At 49.4% G+C, this 26,317-nt stretch overlaps 1 protein-coding gene across 1 annotated transcript in view; it reads left to right on the top strand.

Moving 5' to 3' along the window:
• The first annotated feature begins 7,983 nt into the window (after positions 1 to 7,983).
• LOC112240893 (vacuolar protein sorting-associated protein 13B) overlaps positions 7,984 to 26,317 on the top strand; it is a 407,100-nt gene continuing 388,766 nt past the window's right edge. The window contains 6 exon segments of the mRNA XM_042318131.1: positions 7,984 to 8,244; positions 8,632 to 8,800; positions 9,352 to 9,402; positions 9,488 to 9,504; positions 9,602 to 9,733; positions 17,815 to 17,953. Of these exon segments, the coding sequence (XP_042174065.1) occupies positions 7,984 to 8,244; positions 8,632 to 8,800; positions 9,352 to 9,402; positions 9,488 to 9,504; positions 9,602 to 9,733; positions 17,815 to 17,953 (769 nt within the window).

Below are 26,317 nucleotides of genomic sequence, written 5' to 3'. Positions count from 1 at the left end.
TGAGAGAGAGAGCAGGGTGAGATAGAGAGCAGGGTGAGAGAGAGAGCAGGGTGAGAGAGAGAGAGAGCAGGGTGAGAGAGAGACAGCAGGGTGAGAGAGAGAGAGCAGGGTGAGAGAGAGAGCAGGGTGAGAGAGAGAGCAGGGTGAGAGAGACAGAGAGACAGCAGGGTGAGAGAGAGAGAGAGCAGGGTGAGAGAGAGAGGTCTGGTCTATTTCCAGTCAAACGTGCCCAGGTCCTTCCCGAGCCCTGGTTGTGTTACCCTCGTGACGTGGTTGGTTCCCGCACCATTACCCCACCACCTGACTGCATCTCGGCGTGTCGTGGTGTGACAGCCCTGCCGGTCCACCCCTCTCACCACGACCCAGAGCCCCCCCTGCGACCCCCAGAACCAGGCATAACACCGGTGTCAACAGTTGCGCTAACAGCCAAAGGAACATCCAGGCGGTCAGCTAACCAGCCAGGCCTGTAGCGTTCCAGAACACCTGTTGAGCAGCGCAGGCAGCACATAGCAGCCCAACGGCTCCAAGATACCTTCTAGTCATGAGCTCATCGGAAAAGTCATTAAGAGAGTCGGTACTGTAGCCCACGCTAGGCTAAAGCTGGCCTCGTGTTTTGTTTTGCTACTCGGCTTGGAAATTAAACCAAACCTGTCAGGAGTCATATAGCTGACACAGAGCTTATTTATTTATAGACCTGGGATGGGGAGAGGAGAGTAGGGGGAGGGAGGGGGAAGAGTAGGGAGAGGAGAGGGGGGAGCGGAGAGGGGAGGAGGGGAGCAGAGAGGAGAGGATGGGGGAGGGGAGAGAGTAGGGGAGCGGAGAGGGAGGGGAGGAGGGGATCAGAGAGGAGAGGATGGGGGAGGGGAGAGTAAGGGAGGGGAGAGAGTAGGGGAGCGGAGCAGAGAGGAGAGGGCGGGGGGGAGGGGAGCGGGAGCGGAGCGGAGAGGAGAGGGCAGGGAGGAGGGGAGCAGAGAGGAGAGGATGGGGAGGGGAGAGTAGGGGAGCGGAGAGGAGAGGGAGGGGAGCGGAGAGGGGAGGAGGGGAGGGGAGAGAATGGGGAGAGGAGAGGGAGGGGAGCGGAGAGGGGAGGAGGGGAGGGGAGAGAATGGGGAGAGGAGAGTAAGGGAGGGGAGGAGAGGGGAGAGGAGAGGGGAGAGGAGCGGAGAGGAGAGGGAGGGGAAGAGAGAGCGGAGAGAGTAGGGGAGACGAGGAGAGAGGGAGGAAAGGGGAAGAGAGAGAGAGGGGGGAGAAGAGGAGAGGAAAGGAAAAGAGTGAGGAGAGGAGAGTAGGGGAGAGGGAGGAAAGGGGAAGAGAGAGAGAGAGAGGGAGGGAGAAGGGGAGAGAGTAGGGGAGAGGAGAGTAGGGGAGAGGGAGGAAAGGGGAAGAGAGAGAGAGGGAGGGGAGAAGGGGAGAGAGTAGGGGAGCGTAGTGGAGGTGAGGGGACTTGCTGCCATGAACCAATGTAGGTCTCAGTCAGGTCCAACAATGAGGAGATTCTGAAATGGATTAGTTTGACTCCTGGATGGGTCCTAATCCCCTGGACCTCTGGATGGGTCCTAATCCCCTGGACCTCTGGATGGGTCCTAACCCCCTGGACCTCTGGATGGGTCCTGGACCTCTGGATGGGTCCTAATCCCCTGGACCTCTGGATGGGTCCTAATCCCCTGGACCTCTGGATGGGTCCTGGACCTCTGGATGGGTCCTAATCCCCTGGACCTCTGGATGGGTCCTAATCCCTGGACCTCTGGATGGGTCCTGGACCTCTGGATGGGTCCTAATCCCCTGGACCTCTGGATGGGTCCTAATCCCTGGACCTCTGGATGGGTCCTAATCCCTAATCCCCTGGACCTCTGGATGGGTCCTAATCCCCTGGACCTCTGGATGGGTCCTAACCCCCCCTGGACCTGGATGGGTCCTCTGGATGGGTCCTCTGGATGGGTCCTAATCCCCTGGACCTCTGGATGGGTCCTAATCCCCTGGACCTCTGGATGGGTCCTAATCCCCTGGACCTCTGGATGGGTCCTAACCCCCTGGACCTCTGGATGGGTCCTGGACCTCTGGATGGGTCCTAACCTCCTGGACTTCTCCCTCTACAACTGCTGTACTGGCTGATTGACCCCGTCCTCCTCTTAGGGTTCTTAACCCTGCTCCCCTAACAAGCCAGACAGGCAGGGCAGGGCAGGCAGGGCAGGGCAGGGCAGGCAGGGCAGGGCAGGGCAGGGCAGGGCAGGGCAGGGCAGGGCAGGCAGGCCAGGAGTCCAGGACCCACGTTCAACATGAAGCCACGTTCATTCACGTTAGAAGCCTGCTAGAGTTAGCGGCAGGCCGGCGGGCGAGCGCTGTTCACCGTCGTAGTACGGATGAGGCCTGACCTGTAATGAAGCTGGCTAGCTATCCACCGTCGTAGTACGGATGAGGCCTGCCCTGTAATGAAGCTGGCTAGCTATCCACCGTCGTAGTACGGATGAGGCCTGACCTGTAATGAAGCTGGCTAGCTATTCACCTTCGTAGTACGGATGAGGCCTGACCTGTAATGAAGCTGGCTATTCACCGTCGTAGTACGGATGAGGCCTGACCTGTAATGCAGCTGGCTAGCTATCCACCGTCGTAGTACGGATGAGGCCTGACCTGTAATGAAGCTGGCTAGCTATCCACCGTCGTAGTACGGATGAGGCCTGACCTGTAATGAAGCTGGCTAGCTATCCACCGTCGTAGTACGGATGAGGCCTGACCTGTAATGAAGCTGGCTAGCTATTCACCGTCGTAGTACGGATGAGGCCTGCCCTGTAATGAAGCTGGCTAGCTATCCACCTTCGTAGTACGGATGAGGCCTGCCCTGTAATGAAGCTGGCTAGCTATTCACCGTCGTAGTACGGATGAGGCCTGACCTGTAATGAAGCTGGCTATTCACCGTCGTAGTACGGATTAGGCCTGACCTGTAATGCAGCTGGCTAGCTATCCACCGTCGTAGTACGGATGAGGCCTGACCTGTAATGAAGCTGGCTAGCTATCCACCGTCGTAGTACGGATGAGGCCTGACCTGTAATGAAGCTGGCTAGCTATTCACCGTCGTAGTACGGATGAGGCCTGACCTGTAATGAAGCTGGCTAGCTATCCACCGTCGTAGTACGGATGAGGCCTGACCTGTAATGGAGCTGGCTAGCTAGTCGTAGTACGGATGAGGCCTGACCTGTAATGAAGCTGGCTAGCTATCCACCGTCGTAGTACGGATGAGGCCTGACCTGTAATGAAGCTGGCTAGCTATCCACCGTCATAGTACGGATGAGGCCTGACCTGTAATGAAGCTGGCTAGCTATCCACCGTCGTCGTACGGATGAGGCCTGACCTGTAATGAAGCTGGCTAGCTATTCACCGTCGTAGTACGGATGAGGCCTGCCCTGTAATGAAGCTGGCTAGCTATTCACCTTCGTAGTACGGATGAGGCCTGCCCTGTAATGAAGCTGGCTAGCTATCCACCTTCGTAGTACGGATGCGGCCTGCCCTGTAATGAAGCTGGCTAGCTATTCACCGTCGTAGTACGGATGAGGCCTGACCTGTAATGAAGCTGGCTATTCACCGTCGTAGTACGGATGAGGCCTGACCTGTAATGCAGCTGGCTAGCTATCCACCGTCGTAGTACAGATGAGGCCTGACCTGTAATGAAGCTGGCTAGCTATCCACCGTCGTAGTACGGATGAGGCCTGACCTGTAATGAAGCTGGCTAGCTATTCACCGTCGTAGTACGGATGAGGCCTGACCTGTAATGAAGCTGGCTAGCTATCCACTGTCGTAGTACGGATGAGGCCTGACCTGTAATGGAGCTGGCTAGCTAGTCGTAGTACGGATGAGGCCTGACCTGTAATGAAGCTGGCTAGCTATCCACCGTCGTAGTACGGATGAGGCCTGACCTGTAATGAAGCTGGCTAGCTATCCACCGTCGTAGTACGTCTGAGGCCTGACCTGTAATGAAGCTGGCTAGCTATCCACCGTCGTAGTACGGATGAGGCCTGACCTGTAATGAAGCTGGCTAGCTATCCACCGTCGTAGTACGGATGAGGCCTGACCTGTAATGAAGCTGGCTAGCTATCCACCGTCGTAGTACAGATGAGGCCTGACCTGTAATGAAGCTGGCTAGCTATCCACCGTCGTAGTACGGATGAGGCCTGACCTGTAATGAAGCTGGCTAGCTATCCACCTTTGTAGTACGGATGAGGCCTGACCTGTAATGGAGCTGGCTAGCTAGTCGTAGTACGGATGAGGCCTGCCCTGTAATGAAGCTGGCTAGCTTTGTGAAACCGGTAGGATGCACCTCTGGTCTCCAGGACCAGGGTTTATCCATCTAATGCATATTCACTGTACTACAGAACATGGAGGAGTTTTTATATAAATTACACCCTTTTACCAATGTGCCCTGATCTAAAGTAGTGTACTATATAGGGAATAGGGTGCCATTGGGTTCTGGTCTATAGTAGTGCACTATATAGGGAATAGGGCCCTGGTCTAAAGTAGTGCTCTATATAGGGAATAGGGCTCTGGTCTAAAGTAGTGCTCTATATAGGGAATAGGGCTCTGGTCTAAAGTAGTGCACTCTATAGGGAATAGGGTGCCATTGGGTTCTGGTCTATAGTTGTGTACTATATAGGGAATAGGGCCCTGGTCTAAAGTAGTGCTCTAATAGGGCTCTGGTCTAAAGTAGTCACTATATAGGGAATAGGGCTCTGGTCTAGTGCTCTAAGGGAATAGGGCCCTGGTCTAAAGTAGTGCTCTATATAGGGAATAGGGCTCCGGTCTATAGTAGTGCACTCTATAGGGAATAGTGTGCCATTGGGTTCTGGTCTATAGTAGTGCACTATATAGGGAATAGGGTGCCATTTGGGACACATATTGTATATATACAGCCCTGCTCTGGTGCAGAGAAGTCACTTAAAGTTGCGGGACCCCATCCAGCAGCCCACACAGCCAAGCCCTATTACCCTGCCACAGTGTGGTCTACAGCAGGCTAGGAGATCAACCCACAGGCATGAGGTTATGGGTCCTCTGTGAGGGAGAGAGGGATGGAGGGAGGGAGGGAGAGAGAGAGGGAGAGAGAGAGATAGAGAGGGAGAGAGGGAGGGAGAGAAACAGAGGGAGAGAGGGAGGGAGGGAGGGAGAGAGAGAAACAGAGGGAGGGAGGGAGCGAGAGGGAGAGAGAGGGATGAAGAGAAACAGAGGGAGGGAGAGAAACAGAGGGAGGGAGGGAGAGAAACAGAGGGAGGGAGGGAGAGAAACAGAGGGAGGGAGGGAGAGAAACAGAGGGAGGGAGGGAAACAGAGGGAGGGAGGGAAACAGAGGGAGAGAAACAGAGGGAGAGAGAGAGAGAGGGAGAGAGAGAGGGATGGAGAGAAACAGGGAGGGAGAGAAACAGAGGGAGGGAGGGAGGGAGAGAAACAGAGGGAGGGAGAGGGAGAGGGAGAGAGGGAGGGAGAGAAACAGAGATAGGGAGGGAGGGAGAGAGAGTGAGAGGGAGGGAGTGAGAGGGAAGGGACAGTGAGAGTGTGGCCTCATCTTCTCTGTCTCCTCATAGTAAACGGGGTTCAGGAACTCATGGCTGTTATCTATGGACTCTGTTATTCAACCAGTTCCCCTAGAGTTACTCAACATTAACATAGAGCAGTCCCACCCTCAGTCTGATACACCGTTACCCCCCCCTCAGTCTGATACACCATTACCCCCCACCCTCAGTCTGATACACCGTTACCCCCCACCCTCAGTCTGATACACCATTACCCCCCACCCTCAGTCTGATACACCGTTACCCCCCCCCCCTCAGTCTGATACACCGTTAACCCCCCACCCTCAGTCTGATACACCATTACCCCCACCCTCAGTCTGATACACCGTTACCCCCTCCACCCTCAGTCTGATACACCGTTACCCCCTCCACCCTCAGTCTGATACACCGTTACCCCCACCCTCAGTCTGATACACCGTTACCCCCACCCTCAGTCTGATACACCATTACCCCCACCCTCAGTCTGATACACCATTACCCCCACCCTCAGTCTGATACACCGTTACCCCCCCCACCCTCAGTCTGATACACCGTTACCCCCCACCCTCAGTCTGATACACCATTACCCCCCACCCTCAGTCTGATACACCATTACCCCCCCCACCCCCAGTCTGATACACTATTACCCCCCACCCTCATTCTGATACACCGTTACCCCCCACCCTCAGTCTGATACACCGTTACCCCCCACCCTCAGTCTGATACACCATTACCCCCCCACCCTCAGTCTGATACACCGTTACCCCCTCCACCCTCAGTCTGATACACCGTTACCCCCACCCTCAGTCTGATACACCGTTACCCCCACCCTCAGTCTGATACACCATTACCCCCCACCCTCAGTCTGATACACCATTACCCCCCCCACCCTCAGTCTGATACACCGTTACCCCCACCCTCAGTCTGATACACCATTACCCCCCACCCTCAGTCTGATACACCATTACCCCCCCACCCTCAGTCTGATACACCATTACCCCCACCCCAGTCTGATACACCATTACCCCCACCCCTCAGTCTGATACACCGTTACCCCCCACCCTCAGTCTGATACACCATTACCCCCACCCCCAGTCTGATACACCGTTACCCCCCTACCCTCAGTCTGATACACCATTACCCCCACCCTCAGTCTGATACACCATTACCCCCACCCTCAGTCTGATACACCCCCTCCCCCGCTTAGGGCTGAAACAGAAATAACCGGACAGCGCCAAAGCCCCTCTGAACTCCCCAGGCTCATCAGATGTTCCGCGGCGTTCTCTTCATCGTTGTTCCGAGACATTCCACGGTACGCCAGAGCCCTCTCCCTAATCCCCACGGCATGCTAGTCATTATCAATACCATCCCCTGGCATTACCTCAGCCACATATTGTTGCTAAAGATTATTAGTTAAGAATAAACTAAACCTCCTGAATGTCTTGAGTTTCATAGAGATTTATCAAGAGGAAATGTTATTGTTGGCTTTGTGGGACACACTTTGAACACATGGCTACCTGGGACTAGATGAGATATTCACTGTGTCCTCAGAGGCTGAACATGGTTACGACCTGGGACTAGATGAGATATTCACTGTGTCCTCAGAGGCTGAACATAGGAACATGGTTACTACCTGGGACTAGATGAGATATACACTGTGTCCTCAGAGGCTGAACATGGTTACTACCTGGGACCTGGGACTAGATGAGATATACACTGTGTCCTCAGAGGCTGAACATGGTTGAGATATACACTGTGTCCTGGGACTAGATGAGATATTCACTGTGTCCTCAGAGGCTGAACATGGTTACTACCTGGGACTAGATGAGATATTCACTGTGTCCTCAGAGGCTGAACATAGGAACATGGTTACTACCTGGGACTAGATGAGATATTCACTGTGTCCTCAGAGGCTGAACATGGTTACTACCTGTCCTCAGGCTGAACATGGCTGAACATGGTTACTACCTGGGACTAGATGAGATATACACTGTGTCCTCAGAGGCTGAACATGGTTACTACCTGGGACTAGATGAGATATACACTGTGTCCTCAAAGGCTGAACATGGTTATTACCTGGGACTAGATGAGATATTCACTGTGTCCTCAGAGGCTGAACATAGGAACATGGTTACTGACCTGGGACTAGATGAGATATTCACTGTGTCCTCAGAGGCTGAACATAGGAACATGGTTACTGACCTGGGACTAGATGAGATATTCACTGTGTCCTCAAAGGCTGAACATGGTTACTACCTGGGACTAGATGAGATATTCACTGTGTCCTCAGAGGCTGAACATAGGAACATGGTTATGACCTGGGACTAGATGAGATATTCACTGTGTCCTCAAAGGCTGAACATGGTTACTACCTGGGACTAGATGAGATATACACTGTGTCCTCAGAGGCTGAACATAGGAACATGGTTAGATATACACTGACCTGGGACTAGATGAGATATTCACTGTGTCCTCAATGGCTGAACCATGGTTACTACCTGGGACTAGATGAGATATACACTGTGTCCTCAGTGGCTGAACATGGTTACTACCTGGGACTAGATGAGATATACACTGTGTCCTCAGAGGCTGAACATGGTTACTACCTGGGACTAGATGAGATATTCACTGTGTCCTCAGAGGCTGAACATGGTTACGACCTGGGACTAGATGAGATATTCACTGTGTCCTCAGAGGCTGAACATAGGAACATGGTTACTACCTGGGACTAGATGAGATATACACTGTGTCCTCAGAGGCTGAACATGGTTACTACCTGGGACTAGATGAGATATACACTGTGTCCTCAAAGGCTGAACATGGTTACTACCTGGGACTAGATGAGATATACACTGTGTCCTCAAAGGCTGAACATGGTTCCTACCTGGGACTAGATGAGATATACACTGTGTCCTCAGAGGCTGAACATAGGAACATGGTTACGACCTGGGACTAGATGAGATATACACTGTGTCCTCAGAGGCTGAACATGGTTACTACCTGGGACTAGATGAGATATACACTGTGTCCTCAATGGCTGAACATGGTTACCACCTGGGACTAGATGAGATATACACTGTGTCCTCAAAGGCTGAACATAGGAACATGGTTACGACCTGGGACTAGATGAGATATTCACTGTGTCCTCAGAGGCTGAACATGGTTACGACCTGGGACTAGATGAGATATTCACTGTGTCCTCAAAGGCTGAACATGGTTACTACCTGGGACTAGATGATATATTCACTGTGTCCTTTAAGGCTGAACATGGTTACTATCTGGGACTAGATGAGATATACACTGTGTCCTCAGAGGCTGAACATAGGAACATGGTTCCTACCTGGGACTAGATGAGATATACACTGTGTCCTCAGAGGCTGAACATGGTTACCACCTGGCAGTAGGAACATGGTTACCACCTGGCAGTAGGAACATGGTTACCACCTGTCAGTAGGAACATGGTTACTACCTGGCAGTAGGAACATGGTTACCACCTGGCAGTAGGAACATGGTTACCACCTGGCAGTAGGAACATGGTTACCACCTGGCAGTAGGAACATGGTTACCACCTGGCAGTAGGAACATGGTTACTACCTGGCAGTAGGAACATGGTTACTACCTGGCAGTAGGACCATGGTTACTACCTGGCAGTAGGACCATGGTTACCTGATTTACAACCTTACTAGGGCTGTGTTCCTGGTCAGCGTCCAGGGCATTGTGGGTAACCTGCTGTTCTGTATGTGTTGTCTGTAGGTGCTGTATTCCTGGTCAGCGTCCAGGGCATTGTGGGTAACCTGCTGTTCTGTATGTGTTGTCTGTAGGTGCTGTATTCCTGGTCAGCGTCCAGGGCATTGTGGGTAACCTGCTGTTCTGTATGTGTTGTCAGTAGGTGCTGTATTCCTGGTCAGCGTCCAGGGCGTTGTGGGTAACCTGCTGTTCTGTATGTGTTGTCTGTAGGTGGTGCTGTATTCCTGGTCAGCGTCCAGGGCATTGTGGGTAACCTGCTGTTCTGTATGTGTTGTCTGTAGGTGGTGCTGTGTTCCTGGTCAGCGTCCAGGGCATTGTGGGTAACCTGCTGTTCTGTATGTGTTGTCTGTAGGTGCTGTATTCCTGGTCAGCGTCCAGGGCATTGCTGTGAACCTGGATCCAGTCTTCAGTACATGGATCCTCCACCAGCCTCAGAAGAGGAGCAGCCGGCAACAGGTAGAACACACACACACACACACACACACACACACACACACACACACACACACGCACGCACACACACCCCGTTGGACATTCTGTACCATGAGCTATTTACACAGGACAGACAATCTACAGAGGACAGACAGAGAGGCTGGTTGGACATTATACAGGTTCAGCCTTATAGAGGACAGACAGAGAGGCTGGTTGGACATTACACAGGTTCAGCCTTATAGAGGACAGACAGAGAGGCTGGTTGGACATTATACAGGTTCAGCCTTATAGAGGACAGACAGAGAGGCTGGTTGGACATTATACAGGTTCAGCCTTATAGAGGACAGACAGAGAGGCTGGTTGGACATTACACAGGTTCAGCCTTATAGAGGACAGACAGAGAGGCTGGTTGGACATTATACAGGTTCAGCCTTATAGAGGACAGACAGAGAGGCTGGATGGACATTATACAGGTTCAGCCTTATAGAGGACAGACAGAGAGGCTGGTTGGACATTACACAGGTTCAGCCTTATAGAGGACAGACAGAGAGGCTGGTTGGACATTATACAGGTTCATCCTTATAGAGGACATTGATCTAAATGTATCTTTGGGAAACATGTATTTGTTCAGTGAACTCGTCTGGTCCGTCCCTCCCACAGGGGAGAGAGAAGGAAGCACATGTTAGTGATTGACTCAGTGCCAGGGTGAAGGAGACCTGTTCCTCATCTAACCTAGCTGACACACACACACACACACACACACACACACACACACACACACACACACACACACACACACACTCCTGGCTGTCAGGGTTAGAGTGTGAAGGCTGGGTGTGCAGGATTAGCTGAGGCCTTCAGCTGAAGGACAGAGGAGAAGGACAAGGCTTAGTGTTTGGGGTCAGGAGGGAGAGCGACGGATAGGAATGTTCCCTGGAACGTTCTAGAATACTGGAGCCTTCTAGAATACTGGAGCCTTCTAGAATACTGGAGCGTTGCAGACAGGGGGGTTGAGGACCTCTTTGTGTAAAGCAGAAAGTAGCTGACACGATGTGCTTCCTCAGGAAAGCCTGAGAAATATAATAATAATATATTCAGGTGGTGATATATTCAGGAAGTGATATATTAAGGTGATATATTAAGGAGGTGATATATTCAGGTGGTGATATATTAAGGAGGTGATATATTCAGGTGGTGATATATTAAGGAGGTGATATATTCAGGAGGTGATATATTAAGGAAGTGATATATTCAGGTGGTGATATATTAAGGAAGTGATATATTCAGGTGGTGATATATTAAGGAGGTGATATATTAAGGAAGTGATATATTAAGGAAGTGATATATTCAGGAAGTGATATATTCAGGAAGTGATATATTCAGGAAGTGATATATTCAGGAGGTGATATATTCAGGAGGTGATATATTAAGGAAGTGATATATTCAGGTGGTGATATATTAAGGAAGTGATATATTCAAGAAGTGATATATTCAGGAAGTGATATATTCAGGTGGTGATATATTAAGGAGGTGATATATTAAGGAGTGATATATTCAGGTGGTGATATATTAAGGAAGTGATATATTACAGGAAGTGATATATTCAGGTGGTGATATATTAAGGAGGTGATATATTAAGGAAGTGATATATTAAGGAAGTGATATATTCAGGAAGTGATATATTCAGGAAGTGATATATTCAGGAAGTGATATATTCAGGAGGTGATATATTCAGGAGGTGATATATTAAGGAAGTGATATATTCAGGTGGTGATATATTAAGGAAGTTATATATTAAGGAAGTGATATATTAAGGAAGTGATATATTCAGGAAGTGATATAGTCAGATGGTGATATATTAAGGAAGTGATATATTAAGGAAGTGATATATTAAGGAAGTGATATATTCAGATGGTGATATATTAAGGAGGTGATATATTAAGGAAGTGATATATTAAGGAAGTGATATATTCAGATGGTGATATATTTAGGTGGTGACATATTCAGGAGGTGATATATTAAGGAAGTGATATATTAAGGAAGTGATATATTCAGATGGTGATATATTCAGGTGGTGGTGATATATCTAGGTGGTGACATATTCAGGAGGTGATATATTAAGGAAGTGATATATTAAGGAAGTGATATTTTCAGGTGGTGATATATCCAGGTGGTGGTGATATATCCAGGTGGTGATATCCGCCTGGATATATCACCACCACCACCACCTGGATATATTACCACCTGGATATATCACCACCTGGATATACCACCACCTGGATATATTACCACCTGGATATATCACCACCTGGATATATCACCACCTGGATATATCACCACCACCACCTGGATATATCACCACCACCACCTGGATATATCACCACCTGGATATATCACCACCACCACCTGGATATATCACCACCACCACCTGGATATATCACCACCTGGATATATCACCACCACCACCTGGATATATCACCACCACCACCTGGATATATCACCACCTGGATATATCACCACCACCACCTGGATATATCACCACCACCTGGATATATCACCACCACCACCTGGATATATCACCACCTGGATATATCACCACCACCACCTGGATATATCACCACCACCTGGATATATCACCACCACCACCTGGATATATCACCACCTGGATATATCACCACCACCTGGATATATCACCACCACCACCTGGATATATCACCACCTGGATATATCACCACCACCACCTGGATATATCACCACCACCTGGATATATCACCACCACCACCTGGATATATCACCACCTGGATATATCACCACCACCACCTGGATATATCACCACCACCTGGATATATCACCACCACCTGGATATATCACCACCTGGATATATCACCACCACCACCTGGATATATCACCACCACCTGGATATATCACCACCACTGGATATATCACCACCACCACCTGGATATATCACCACCTGGATATATCACCACCTGGATATATCACCACCACCACCTGGATATATCACCACCACCTGGATATATCACCACCACCACCTGGATATATCACCACCTGGATATATCACCACCACCTGGATATATCACCACCACCTGGATATATCACCACCACTACCTGGATATATCACCACCACCACCTGGATATATCACCACCTGGATATATCACCACCTGGATATATCACCACCACCACCTGGATATATCACCACCACCTGGATATATCACCACCACCACCTGGATATATCACCACCTGGATACACCACCTGGATATATCACCACCACCACCTGGATATATCACCACCTGGATATATCACCACCACCACCTGGATATATCACCACCTGGATATATCACCACCACCACCTGGATATATCACCACCTGGATATATCACCACCACCACCTGGATATATCACCACCACCTGGATATATCACCACCACACCACCTGGATATATCACCACCACCACCTGGATATATCACCACCACCTGGATATATCACCACCACTGGATATATCACCACCACCACCTGGATATATCACCACCTGGATATATCACCACCTGGATATATCACCACCACCACCTGGATATATCACCACCACCTGGATATATCACCACCACCACCTGGATATATCACCACCTGGATATATCACCACCACCACCTGGATATATCACCACCACCACCTGGATATATCACCACCACCACCACCACCTGGATATATCACCACCACCACCTGGATATATCACCACCACCTGGATATATCACCACCACTACCTGGATATATCACCACCACCACCTGGATATATCACCACCTGGATATATCACCACCTGGATATATCACCACCACCACCTGGATATATCACCACCTGGATATATCACCACCTGGATATATCACCACCTGGATATATCACCACCTGGATATATCACCACCACCACCTGGATATATCACCACCTGGATATATCACCACCTGGATATATCACCACCACCACCTGGATATATCACCACCTGGATATATCACCACCTGGATATATCACCACCTGGATATATCACCACCTGGATATATCACCACCTGGATATATCACCACCACCACCTGGATATATCACCACCACCGCCTGATATATCACCACCTGGATATATCACCACCACCACCTGGATATATCACCACCTGGATATATCACCACCTGGATATATCACCACCACCACCTGGATATATCACCACCACCACCTGGATATATCACCACCTGGATATATCACCACCTGGATATATCACCACCACCTGGATATATCACCACCACCACCTGGATATATCACCACCTGGATATATCACCACCTGGATATATCACCACCACCACCTGGATATATCACCACACCTGGATATATCACCACCTGGATATATCACCACCTGGATATATCACCACCTGGATATATCACCACCACCACCTGGATATATCACCACCTGGATATATCACCACCACCACCTGGATATATCACCACCACCACCTGGATATATCACCACCTGGATATATCACCACCTGGATATATCACCACCACCTGGATATATCACCACCTGGATATATCACCACCACCACCTGGATATATCACCACCACCTGGATATATCACCACCACCACCTGGATATATCACCACCTGGATATATCACCACCACCACCTGGATATATCACCACCTGGATATATCACCACCTGGATATATCACCACCTGGATATATCACCACCACCACCTGGATATATCACCACCACCACCTGGATATATCACCACCTGGATATATCACCACCACCTGGATATATCACCACCTGGATATATCACCACCACCACCTGGATATATCACCACCTGGATATATCACCACCTGGATATATCACCACCACCACCACCTGGATATATCACCACCTGGATATATCACCACCTGGATATATCACCACCATATCACCACCACCACCTGGATATATCACCACCTGGATATATCACCACCTGGATATATCACCACCACCTGGATATATCACCACCTGGATATATCACCACCTGGATATATCACCACCTGGATATATCACCACCTGGATATATCACCACCTGGATATATCACCACCACCACCTGGATATATCACCACCTGGATATATCACCACCACCACCTGGATATATCACCACCACCGCCTGGATATATCACCACCTGGATATATCACCACCACCTGGATATATCACCACCACCGCCTGGATATATCACCACCTGGATATATCACCACCACCTGGATATATCACCACCTGGATATATCACCACCTGGATATATCACCACCTGGATATATCACCACCTGGATATATCACCACCTGGATATATCACCACCTGGATATATACCACCTGGATATATCACCACCACCTGGATATATCACCACCTGGATATATCACCACCTGGATATATCACCACCTGGATATATCACCACCTGGATATATTACCACCTGGATATATCACCACCACCTGGATATATCACCACCTGGATATATCACCACCTGGATATATCACCACCTGGATATATCACCACCTGGATATATCACCTCCTGGATATATCACCACCTGGATATATCACCACCTGGATATATCACCACCTGGATATATCACCACCTGGATATATCACCTCCTGGATATATCACCACCTGGATATATCACCACCTGGATATATCACCACCTGGATATATCACTTCCTTAATATATCACTTCCTTAATTAATATTATCAGGTCAAAAATATTTGAGAGTTTTCACATCAAGTGATCTGGATGCGTGTGTTGTGTTGTGTTGTGTTGTGTGTGTGTGTGTGTGTGTGTGTGTGTGTGTGTGTGTGTGTGTGTGTGTGTGTGTGTGTGTGTGTGTGTGTGTGTGTGTGTGTGTGTGTGTGTGTGTGTGTGTGTGTGTGTGTGTGCGGCCCCTGCCAGATGTCATACTGTAGCTAGCTGCTGCTGCTGTCGGGTGCCAGTGTTGTTTCCAGCCCCCCCCACACACACACAGGGCCAGGGCCGAGCAGAACGGCCGTGAGCTGCAGTCTGCCAGCTCTGTGTGAGGCCGCTCTACACAAACATTCACCCATCACCGACCCCTGGCCCCGAGCCTTCAGCCCCGAGCCTTCAGCCCCCACCTCATCCCCTGTGTTGCTCTTGGAGCCTAAGGCCCTGTTGGAGCCTCTTTCCCTACAGCCTTGTAGCCAGCCCAGCATTGCTCTCTCATATCCTCCCCTCCCCCTTCTCTCCCTTCCCTCCCCTCTCTCCACCTCTCCTCTCCTTTCACCTCCTCTCCCCTCCCCTCTCTCCACCTCTCCTCTCCTTTCTCCTCCTCTTCTCTCTCCACCTCTCCCCTCCTCTCCCCTCCCCTCTCCCCACCTCTCCTCTCATTTCTCCTCCTCTCCCCTCCCCTCTCTCCACCTCTCCCCTCCTCTCCTTTCTCCTCCTCTCCTCTCCTCTCCTCTCCTCTCTCCTCTCCTCTCCTCTCCTCTCCTCTCCTCTCCTCTCCTCTCCCTCTCCTCTCCTCTCCTCTCCTCTCCTCTCCTCTCCTCTCCTCTCCTCTCCTCCTCACTCACTCACTACTGAGTTCCAAACTGCCTCTGGAAGCAACATCAACACAACAACTGTTGGTCAGGAGCTTCATGTAATGGGTTTTAATGGCCGTGCAGCGTCACACAATTGAATAATCTGGAAGCATTGTAGTTAGTTGAATGTTTTGTACTCTCTCTAAGAAGGTCAGGACAGATGGAGCAGGCTGGAGATCTCTCTAAGAGGCAGCCCTGTCTATCTCAGACTACATGGTCAGGACAGATGGAGCAGGCTGGAGATCTCTCTAAGAGGCAGCCCTGTCTATCTCAGACTACATGGTCAGACTGGAGGCAGCCCTGTCTATCTCAGACTACATGGTCAGATGGAGCAGGCTGGAGATCTCTAAGAGGCAGCCCTGTCTATCTCAGACTACATGGTCAGGACAGGGAGCAGGCTGGAGATCTCAGGCTGGAGATCTAAGAGGCAGCCCTGTCTATCTCAGACTACATGGTCAGGACAGATGACAGGCTGGAGATCTCTCTAAGAGGCAGCCCTGTCTATCTCAGACTACATGGTCAGGACTGATGGAGCAGGCTGGAGATCTCTCTAAGAGGCAGCCCTGTCTATCTCAGACTACATGGTCAGGACAGATGGAGCAGGCTGGAGATCTCTCTAAGAGGCAGCCCTGTCTATCTCAGACTACATGGTCAGGACAGATGGAGCAGGCTGGAGATCTCTCTAAGAGGCAGCCCTGTCTATCTCAGACTACATGGTCAGGACAGATGGAGCAGGCTGGAGATCTCTCTAAGAGGCAGCCCTGTCTATCTCAGACTACATGATCAGGACAGATGGAGCAGGCTGGAGATCTCTAAGAGGCAGCCCTGTCTATCTCAGACTACATGGTCAGGACAGATGGAGATCTCTCTAAGAGGCAGCCCTGTCTATCTGTCTATCTCAGACTACATGATCAGGACAGATGGAGCAGGCTGGAGATCTCTCTAAGAGGCAGCCCTGTCTATCTCAGACTACATGATCAGGACAGATGGAGCAGGCTGGAGATCTCTCTAAGAGGCAGCCCTGTCTATCTCAGACTACATGGTCAGGACAGATGGAGCAGGCTGGAGATCTCTCTAAGAGGCAGCCCTGTCTATCTCAGACTACATGGTCAGGACAGATGGAGCAGGCTGGAGATCTCTCTAAGAGGCAGCCCTGTCTATCTCAGACTACATGGTCAGGACAGATGGAGCAGGCTGGAGATCTCTCTAAGAGGCAGCCCTGTCTATCTCAGACTACATGGTCAGGACAGATGGAGCAGGCTGGAGATCTCTCTAAGAGGCAGCCCTGTCTATCTCAGACTACATGGTCAGGACAGATGGAGCAGGCTGGATAAATGTTGCTTTTAGTTCGATCTAACAAGCAGTTACTGGACGCATCATTATGGCATTATGCCCCGACCACTGAAATCATTCCAATAAATACACTGATGATAAGTGCATCTCAGCTTGGTTCTAGTCAAGTCTCTTTGGTTGCTGAGTGTGACGTGGTGGGGGTGTGGTGTCATCGCAGGCTGCGGTGCCGGTTCCCGTGTCCATGTCCAAGCGGAGGGAGGACGAGGTGTCTGTGGGGAGCATGCCATTCGCCAAGCAGCCATCCAATCAGGCCTCGGACTACGCCAGCAGCCCGGTCAAGACCAAGACTGTCACAGGTAGGAACAGTCTCCATCTCTCTGGGTCTCCATCTCTCTGGGTCTCCGTCTCTCTGGGTCTCCGTCTCTCTGGGTCTCTGTCTCTCAGGGTCTCCGTCTCTCTGGGTCTCCGTCTCTCTGGGTCTCCATCTCTCTGGGTCTCCGTCTCTCTGGGTCTCCATCTCTCTGGGTCTCTGGGTCTCCGTCTCTCTGGGTCTCCGTCTCTCTGGGTCTCTGTCTCTCTGGGTCTCCATCTCTCTGGGTCTCCGTCTCTCTGTGTCTCCGTCTCTCTGGGTCTCTGTCTCTCTGGGTCTCTGTCTCTCTGGGTCTCCATCTCTCTGGGTCTCCGTCTCTCTGTGTCTCCGTCTCTCTGGGTCTCTGTCTCTCTGGGTCTCTGTCTCTCTGGGTCTCTGTCTCTCTGGGTCTCCATCTCTCTGGGTCTCTGTCTCTCTGGGTCTCCATCTCTCTGGGTCTCCGTCTCTCTGTGTCTCCGTCTCTCTGGGTCTCTGTCTCTCTGGGTCTCTGTCTCTCTGGGTCTCCATCTCTCTGGGTCTCTGTCTCTCTGGGTCTCCATCTCTCTGGGTCTCCGTCTCTCTGTGTCTCCATCTCTCTGGGTCTCCATCTATCTGGGTCTCCATCTCTCTGGGTCTCCGTCTCTCTCTGGGTCTCCATCTCTCTGGGTCTCCATCTCTCTGGGTCTCTCTGGGTATCTCTCTGGGTCTCCGTCTCTCTGGGTCTCCGTCTCTCTGGGTCTCTGGGTCTCCGTCTCTCTGGGTCTCCGTCTCTCTGGGTCTCTGTCTCTCTGGGTCTCCATCTCTCTGGGTCTCCGTCTCTCTGTGTCTCCGTCTCTCTGGGTCTCTGTCTCTCTGGGTCTCTGTCTCTCTGGGTCTCTGTCTCTCTGGGTCTCTGTCTCTCTGTGTCTCCATCTCTCTGGGTCTCCGTCTCTCTGGGTCTCCATCTCTCTGGGTCTCTGTCTCTCTGGGTCTCCATCTCTCTGGGTCTCCATCTCTCTGGGTCTCCATCTCTCTGGGTCTCCGTCTCTCTGGGTCTCCATCTCTCTGGGTCTCCATCTCTCTGGGTCTCCATCTCTCTGGGTCTCCATCTCTCTGGGTCTCCATCTCTCTGGGTCTCCGTCATCTCTCTGGGTCTCCATCTCTCTGGGTCTCCATCTCTCTGGGTCTCTGTCTCTCTGGGTCTCTGTCTCTCTCTCTGGGGTCCCTGTGTCTCTGTCTCTCTGGGTCTCCGTCTCTCTGGGTCTCCATCTCTCTGGGTCTCCATCTCTCTGGGTCTCCGTCTCTCTGGGTCTCTGTCTCTCTGGGTCTCTGTCTCTCTGGGTCCCTGTGTCTCTGTCTCTCCGGGTCTCCGTCTCTCTGGGTCTCCATCTCTCTGGGTCTCCATCTCTCTGGGTCTCCATCTCTCTGGGTCTCCATCTCTCTGGGTCTCCATCTCTCTGGGTCTCCGTCTCTCTCTGGGTCTCCATCTCTCTGGGTCTCCATCTCTCTGGGTCTCCGTCTCTCTGGGTCTCTGTCTCTCTGGGTCTCTGTCTCTCTGGGTCCCTGTGTCTCTGTCTCTCCGGGTATCCGTCTCTCTGGGTCTCCATCTCTCTGGGTCTCCGTCTCTCTGGGTCTATGTCTCTCTGGGTCTCCGTCTCTCTGGATCTCCGTCTCTCTGGGTCTCTGTCTCTCTGGGTCTCCGTCTCTCTCTGGGTCTCCTCTCTCTGGGTCTCCGTCTCTCTGGGTCTCCGTCTCTATGGGTCTCCGTCTCTCTGGGTCTCTGTCTCTCTGGGTCCCTGTGTCTCTGTCTCTCCGGGTCTCCGTCTCTCTGGGTCTCCATTTCTCTGGGTCTCCATCTCTCTGGGTCTCCGTCTCTCTGGGTCTCTGTCTCTCTGGGTCTCTGTCTCTCTGGGTCCCTGTGTCTCTGTCTCTCCGGGTCTCCGTCTCTCTGGGTCTCCATCTCTCTGGGTCTCCGTCTCTCTGGGTCTCTGTCTCTCTGGATCTCTGTCTCTCTGGGTCTCTGTCTCTCTGGGTCTCCGTCTCTCTCTGGGTCTCCATCTCTCTGGGTCTCCATCTCTCTGGGTCTCCGTCTTTCTGGGTCTCTGTCTCTCTGGGTCTCTGTGTCTCTGGGTCCCTGTGTCTCTGTCTCTCCGGGTCTCCGTCTCTCCGGGTCTCCATCTCTCTGGGTCTCCATCTCTCTGGGTCTCCGTCTCTCTGTCTCTCTGGGTCTCCATCTCTCTGGGTCTCTGTCTCTCTGGGTCTATGTCTCTCTGGGTCTCCGTCTCTCTGGATCTCCGTCTCTCTGGGTCTCTGTCTCTCTGGGTCTCTGTCTCTCTGGGTCTCTGTGTATCTGTGTCGCTGTCTCTCTCTGGGTCTCTATCTCTCTGGGTCTATGTGTCTCTGTCTCTCTCTGGGTCTCTGTCTCTCTGTCTCTCTGGGTCTCTATCGCTCTGGGTCTCTGTGTCTCTGGGTCTCTGTCTCTCTCTGGGTCTCTGTCTCTCTATCTCTCTGGGTCTCTGTCTCTCTGGGTCTATGTCTCTCTGGGTCTCCGTCTCTCTGGATCTCCGTCTCTCTGGGTCTCTGTCTCTCTGGGTCTCTGTGTCTCTGTGTCTCTGTCTCTCTCTGGGTCTCTATCGCTCTGGGTCTCTGTGTCTCTGTCTCTCTCTGGGTCTCTGTCTCTCTATCTCTCTGGGTCTCTGTCTCTCTGGGTCTCTGTCTTTCTGTCTTTCTCTGCCTCTCTATCTCTATATCTCTCTCTCTCTCTGTGTGTCTGTTGCCGTGTGTCTGTTGCTGTGTGTCTGTTTATATTGTATCTGGACCCAGAAGCTGCTTTACACCACTTTTCCACTTACTGGGACCCCCCTCATTCTCCACTTACTGGGACCCCCCTCATTCTCCACTTACTGGGACCCCCTCATTCTCCACTTACTGGGACCCCCTCATTCTCCACTTACTGGGACCCCCTCATTCTCCACTTACTGGGACCCCCTCATTCTCCACTTACTCATTCTCCACTTACTGGGACCCCCTCATTCTCCACTTACTCCTCCACTTACTGGGACCCCCTCATTCTCCACTTACTGGGACCCCCTCATTCTCCACTTACTGGGACCCCCTCATTCTCCACTTACTGGGACCCCCTCATTCTCCACTTACTGGGACCCCCTCATTCTCCACTTACCCCCTCATTCTCCACTTACTGGGACCCCCCTCATTGAAAACAGTCATCTGCCATCTTTTCCTTGGATGAGATGTCGGTGCAGAGAAACATACTCCTCCCATTCCCTCCAGCATGGTGTCTTGGGGTTCAGCTGGAAACTCTGGGCTGCTGGAGGAGAGGAGATGAGAGGAGGAAGGGAGGAGAGGAGGAAGGGAGGGAGGGGGGAGGAGGGAGGGGAGAGGAGGAAGGGAGGAGGAAGGGAGGAGAGGAGAGGAGGAAGAGAGGGGAGGAGGAAGGGAGGAGGAGGAGAGGAGGAAGGGATGAGAGGAGGAAGGGAGGAGAGGAGAGGAGGAAGGGATGAGGGAGGAGGAATGGAGGAGGAAGGGAGGAGAGGAGGAGGAGAGGAAGGGAGGGGATGAGGAAGGAAGGAAGGAAGGGAGGGAGGGAGGAGAGGAGGAAGGGATGAAGGAGGAAGGAAGGAGATGAGGGAGGAAGGAAGGAGATGAGGAAGAAAGAGATGAGGAGGAAGGGAGGATATGAGGAAGGGAAGAGAGGAGGAAAGGAGGAAGGAAGGAGATGAGGAAGGGATGAGGGAGGAAGGGAGGAAGGAAGGAGATGAGGAAGAAAGAGATGATGAGGAAGGGAGGATATGAGGAAGGGAAGAGAGGAGGAAAGGTGAACTGAGTGAGGACACTGTTTCTGAGTTTGGCAGTAGGCTACACACACCAGGGTCCATATCCACAAAGAGTCTTGGAATAGGACTGATCTAGGATCAGGTCATAAAGAGTCTCAGAGTAGGAGTGCTGATCTACGATCAGGTTGGCCTTTTAGATGAATACGACTACATGGACAGATGGGACCTGATCCTAGATCCTAATGATTAAGACTACATGGACAGATGGGACCTGATTCTAGATCCTACTGACTACATGGACAGATGGGACCTGATCCTAGATCCTAATGATTAAGACTACATGGACAGATGGGACCTGATCCTAGATCCAAATGAATAAGACTACATGGACCTGATCCTAGATCCTAATGAATAAGACTACATGGACCTGATCCTAGATCCTAATGAATAAGACTCATGGACAGATGGGACCTGATCCTAATGAATAAGACTACATGGACCTGATCCTAGATCCTAATGAATAAGACTACATGGACCTGATCCTAGATCCTAATGAATAAGACTCATGGACAGATGGGACCTGATCCTAATGAATAAGACTACATGGACCTGATCCTAGATCCTAATGAATAAGACGCATGGACAGATCCTAGACCACCAGCCCTACTGTGAGATGATTTGTGGATACAGGCCCCGTCTTACATACACCAGGCTGTCTAGTAAACCAGACTTACTCTCCATCTCAATCACCTACTGTATTTACCTACCATATTTAGGTTTCTACAGTATTCACCTACTGTATTTACCTACAGTATTTACCTATTGTATTTACCTGTATTGTATTTACCTACTGTATTTACCTACTGTATTTACCTATTGTATTTACCTACAGTATTTACCTATTGTATTTACCTACTGTATTCACCTACTGTAATCCCCTACTGTATTTACCTACAGTAGTCACCTACTGTATTTAGGTTTCTACAGTATTCACCTACTGTATTTACCTACTGTATTTACTTACTGTATTTACCTACAGTATTCACCTACTGTATTTACCTACAGTAGTCACCTACTGTATTTAGGTTTCTACAGTATTCACCTACTGTATTTACCTACCATATTTACCTACTGTATTTACCTACAGTATTCACCTACTGTATTTACCTACCATATTTACCTACTGTATTTACCTACAGTAGTCACCTACTGTATTTACCTACAGTATTTACCTACTGTATTTACCTACTGTATTTACCTACAGTATTCACCTACTGTATTTACCTACCGTATTTACCTACTGTATTTACCTATCGTATTTACCTACCGTATTTACCTATCGTATTTACCTACTGTATATACCTACCATATTTACCTACCGTATTTACCTACTGTAATTATAGTTTCTACAGTATTTCCCTACAGTATTTGTTTTTTCAGTATTCACCTACAGTATTTAGGTTTCTACCATAATCACCTACAGTATTCACCTACTATTCAGGTTTCTACAGTTTTGAGGTTTCTACAGTATTCATCTACAGTATTCAGGTTTCTACAGTGTTCAGGTTTCTACAGTATTCACCTACAGTATTCCGGTTTCTACAGTATTCACCTACAGTATTCACCTACAGTATTCACCTACAGTATTCACCTACAGTATTCAGGTTTCTACAGTATTCACCTACAGTATTCAGGTTTCTACAGTATTCACCTACAGTATTGAGGTTTCTACAGTATTCAGGTTTCTACAGTATTCAGGTTTCTACAGTATTCAGGTTTCTACAGTATTCAGGTTTCTACAGTATTCAGGTTTCTACAGTATTCACCTACAGTATTCAGGTTTCTACAGTATTCACCTATAGTAGTGAGACTTCATCTACTCTAAGACACATCACGGTTCAACAAGGCCAAAAGATACAGTATTCAGGTTTCTACAGTATTCAGGTTTCTACAGTATTCACCTACAGTATTCAGGTTTCTACAGTATTCACCTACAGTATTCAGGTTTCTACAGTATTCACCTACAGTATTCAGGTTTCTACAGTATTCAGGTTTCTACAGTATTCACCTACAGTATTCAGGTTTCTACAGTATTCACCTACAGTATTCAGGTTTCTACAGTATTCAGGTTTCTACAGTATTCAGGTTTCTACAGTATTCAGGTTTCTACAGTATTCAGGTTTCTACAGTATTCACCTACAGTATTCAGGTTTCTACAGTATTCACCTATAGTAGTGAGACTTCATCTACTCTAAGACACATCACGGTTCAACAAGCAGCCTTCATTGGAAATAAGCATGTTGTTTTTCATTCGTTGAGTGCCTTGGAAATGTCTTCCCAGCAGGAGATGAGATGCTTTCCTCCCAGTGAAGTCATTTTCTCACTGTAAATACAAGCGTGTGTATTTTCCCCGTTGAGTGTTTTGATAGGAAAATGCTCCTATGACATTTCTAGCACTAAATAATCCATTAGGGATCTTTCCAAGCTCTTTAAAGATGCTGAAAGCACAGCGGTGAAAAGGTCAAGAGGCGTTTTTTTAAATCTCCACTAATGCCTTTCCCCCCCCATATCGCACTGCCTTTGTTTATCCTCATCTATTACAGTACATTCCCTCATTAAAATGGAGTTGGTACACCGTCGGTAAACAGTCGGTAAACAGTCAGTAAACAGTCAGTAAACAGTCGGTAAACAGTCAGCCGGGGCTCCCAGTGTATACAGACCGCTCTATCAGTCTGCAGCGTGTCAGTAGCACCTTCTCAGAGCTCCACCTTGGGTCCTGTTGTCTGTCTGCCCGTCGGTAAACAGTCGGTAAACAGTCGGTAAACAGTCAGCCGGGGCTCCCAGTGTATACAGACCGCTCTATCAGTCTGCAGCGTGTCAGTAGCACCTTCTCAGAGCTCCACCTTGGGTCCTGTTGTCTGTCTGCCCGTCGGTAAACAGTCGGTAAACAGTCAGTAAACAGTCGGTAAACAGTCAGCCGGGGCTCCCAGTGTATACAGACCGCTCTATCAGTCTGCAGCGTGTCAGTAGCACCTTCTCAGAGCTCCACCTTGGGTCCTGTTGTCTGTCTGCCCGTCGGTAAACAGTCGGTAAACAGTCGGTTAACAGTCGGTAAACAGTCTGTTTGCCCGTCGGTGTTTTCTCTTTGGGTTTTTGACTAAACGTAAACTAGTTCCCGGTCGTTGAATGGGCACCAGCTCTGTTGTTCAGTCTAGACCAGGAAGTGGGCAGCCAATATGGCCTGTGTTTGTGTCATACATCCCATGGGATGTTTCTACGTATGTTTCCTGAATATTACCATGCTCGGTATAGTGCAGGGTCAGAGCTATAAAATGGGATTAAAGTAGAGACTCAGATGTTTCTGAATATTACCATGCTCGGTATAGTAGGGAGCCTAGTGGTTAAAATGGGATTAAAGTATGTTTCCTGAATATTAAATGCTCGGTATAGTAGAGGGTAGCCTAGTGGTTAGAGTAGAGACTCAGAGTTTCCTGAATATTACCATGCTCGGTATAGTACAGGGTAGCCTAGTGGTTAAAATGGGATTAAAGTATGTTTCAGAGCTATAAAATATTACCATGCTCAGAGCTACATGATGAGAAGACTCAGAGCTCAAAATGGCTCTTAAGTTTGAGACTCAGAGCTATAAAATATGTGACCGACCACCTCGATTAGGTCTTACGTAAGCAACATTTTCATTTATTTTAATTGTATTTTTTTTTACATTGGATTAAAGTAGAGACTCAGAGCAATAAAATGGGATTAAAGTAGAGACTCAGAGCTATAAAATGGTAGATCAACACTACAGTTGAGGAACAATGGGGGAAAGTCATTCTGCTTTGATTAACTTGTTACCTCACTTTTTGAGAAAATGGCCCTTGAATGTTTTGGTACCTACTGGAGAGCTCTTTGTCTACGCCCATTCAGCATCGTTCACACCCTTTTAAGCTTTAGCTCCACCCATCTCTTTAAGGATTCACATGTGAGGCCATTTGCTAAACAGAGGGAGCAGAGTAGTAAACAACCAACGATTTCAAGACTAAAAGTGGTGAAAGTAGTAGTCTACAACAAGGAAAAACTCCAGGTAAATATACACTTTATTTAGTCCTTGGCCTTTATCCTAATCTGACTTTGGTGTCGGTCATGTTGTTCTTCACATTACCGTCTAAACACCGACTATATCAAATAAAATCGAAGTATTTGTCACACAGGATACAAAAGGTGTAAACAGTGGAAATGGTTACTTGCATATTTTCATAATAGCAACATCAAAAACAGGAAGTGGTTACTTGCAAAATAGCAACATCAAAAACAGGAAGTGGTTACTTGCATATTTTCATAATAGCAACATCAAAAACAGGAAGTGGTTACTTGCAAAATAGCAACATCAAAAACAGGAAGTGGTTACTTGCATATTTTCATAATAGCAACATCAAAAACAGGAAGTGGTTACTTGCAAAATAGCAACATCAAAAACAGGAAGTGGTTACTTGCATATTTTCATAATAGCAACATCAAAAACAGGAAGTGGTTACTTGCATATTTGCATAATAGCAACATCAAAAACAGGAAGTGTCCAGATAAAATTATTGTATAAA

Source organism: Oncorhynchus tshawytscha, unplaced genomic scaffold, assembly GCF_018296145.1.
Source record: "Oncorhynchus tshawytscha isolate Ot180627B unplaced genomic scaffold, Otsh_v2.0 Un_scaffold_6703_pilon_pilon, whole genome shotgun sequence".
Lineage (NCBI taxonomy): Eukaryota > Metazoa > Chordata > Actinopteri > Salmoniformes > Salmonidae > Oncorhynchus > Oncorhynchus tshawytscha.
This window is presented reverse-complemented; position numbering and strand designations above follow the sequence as displayed.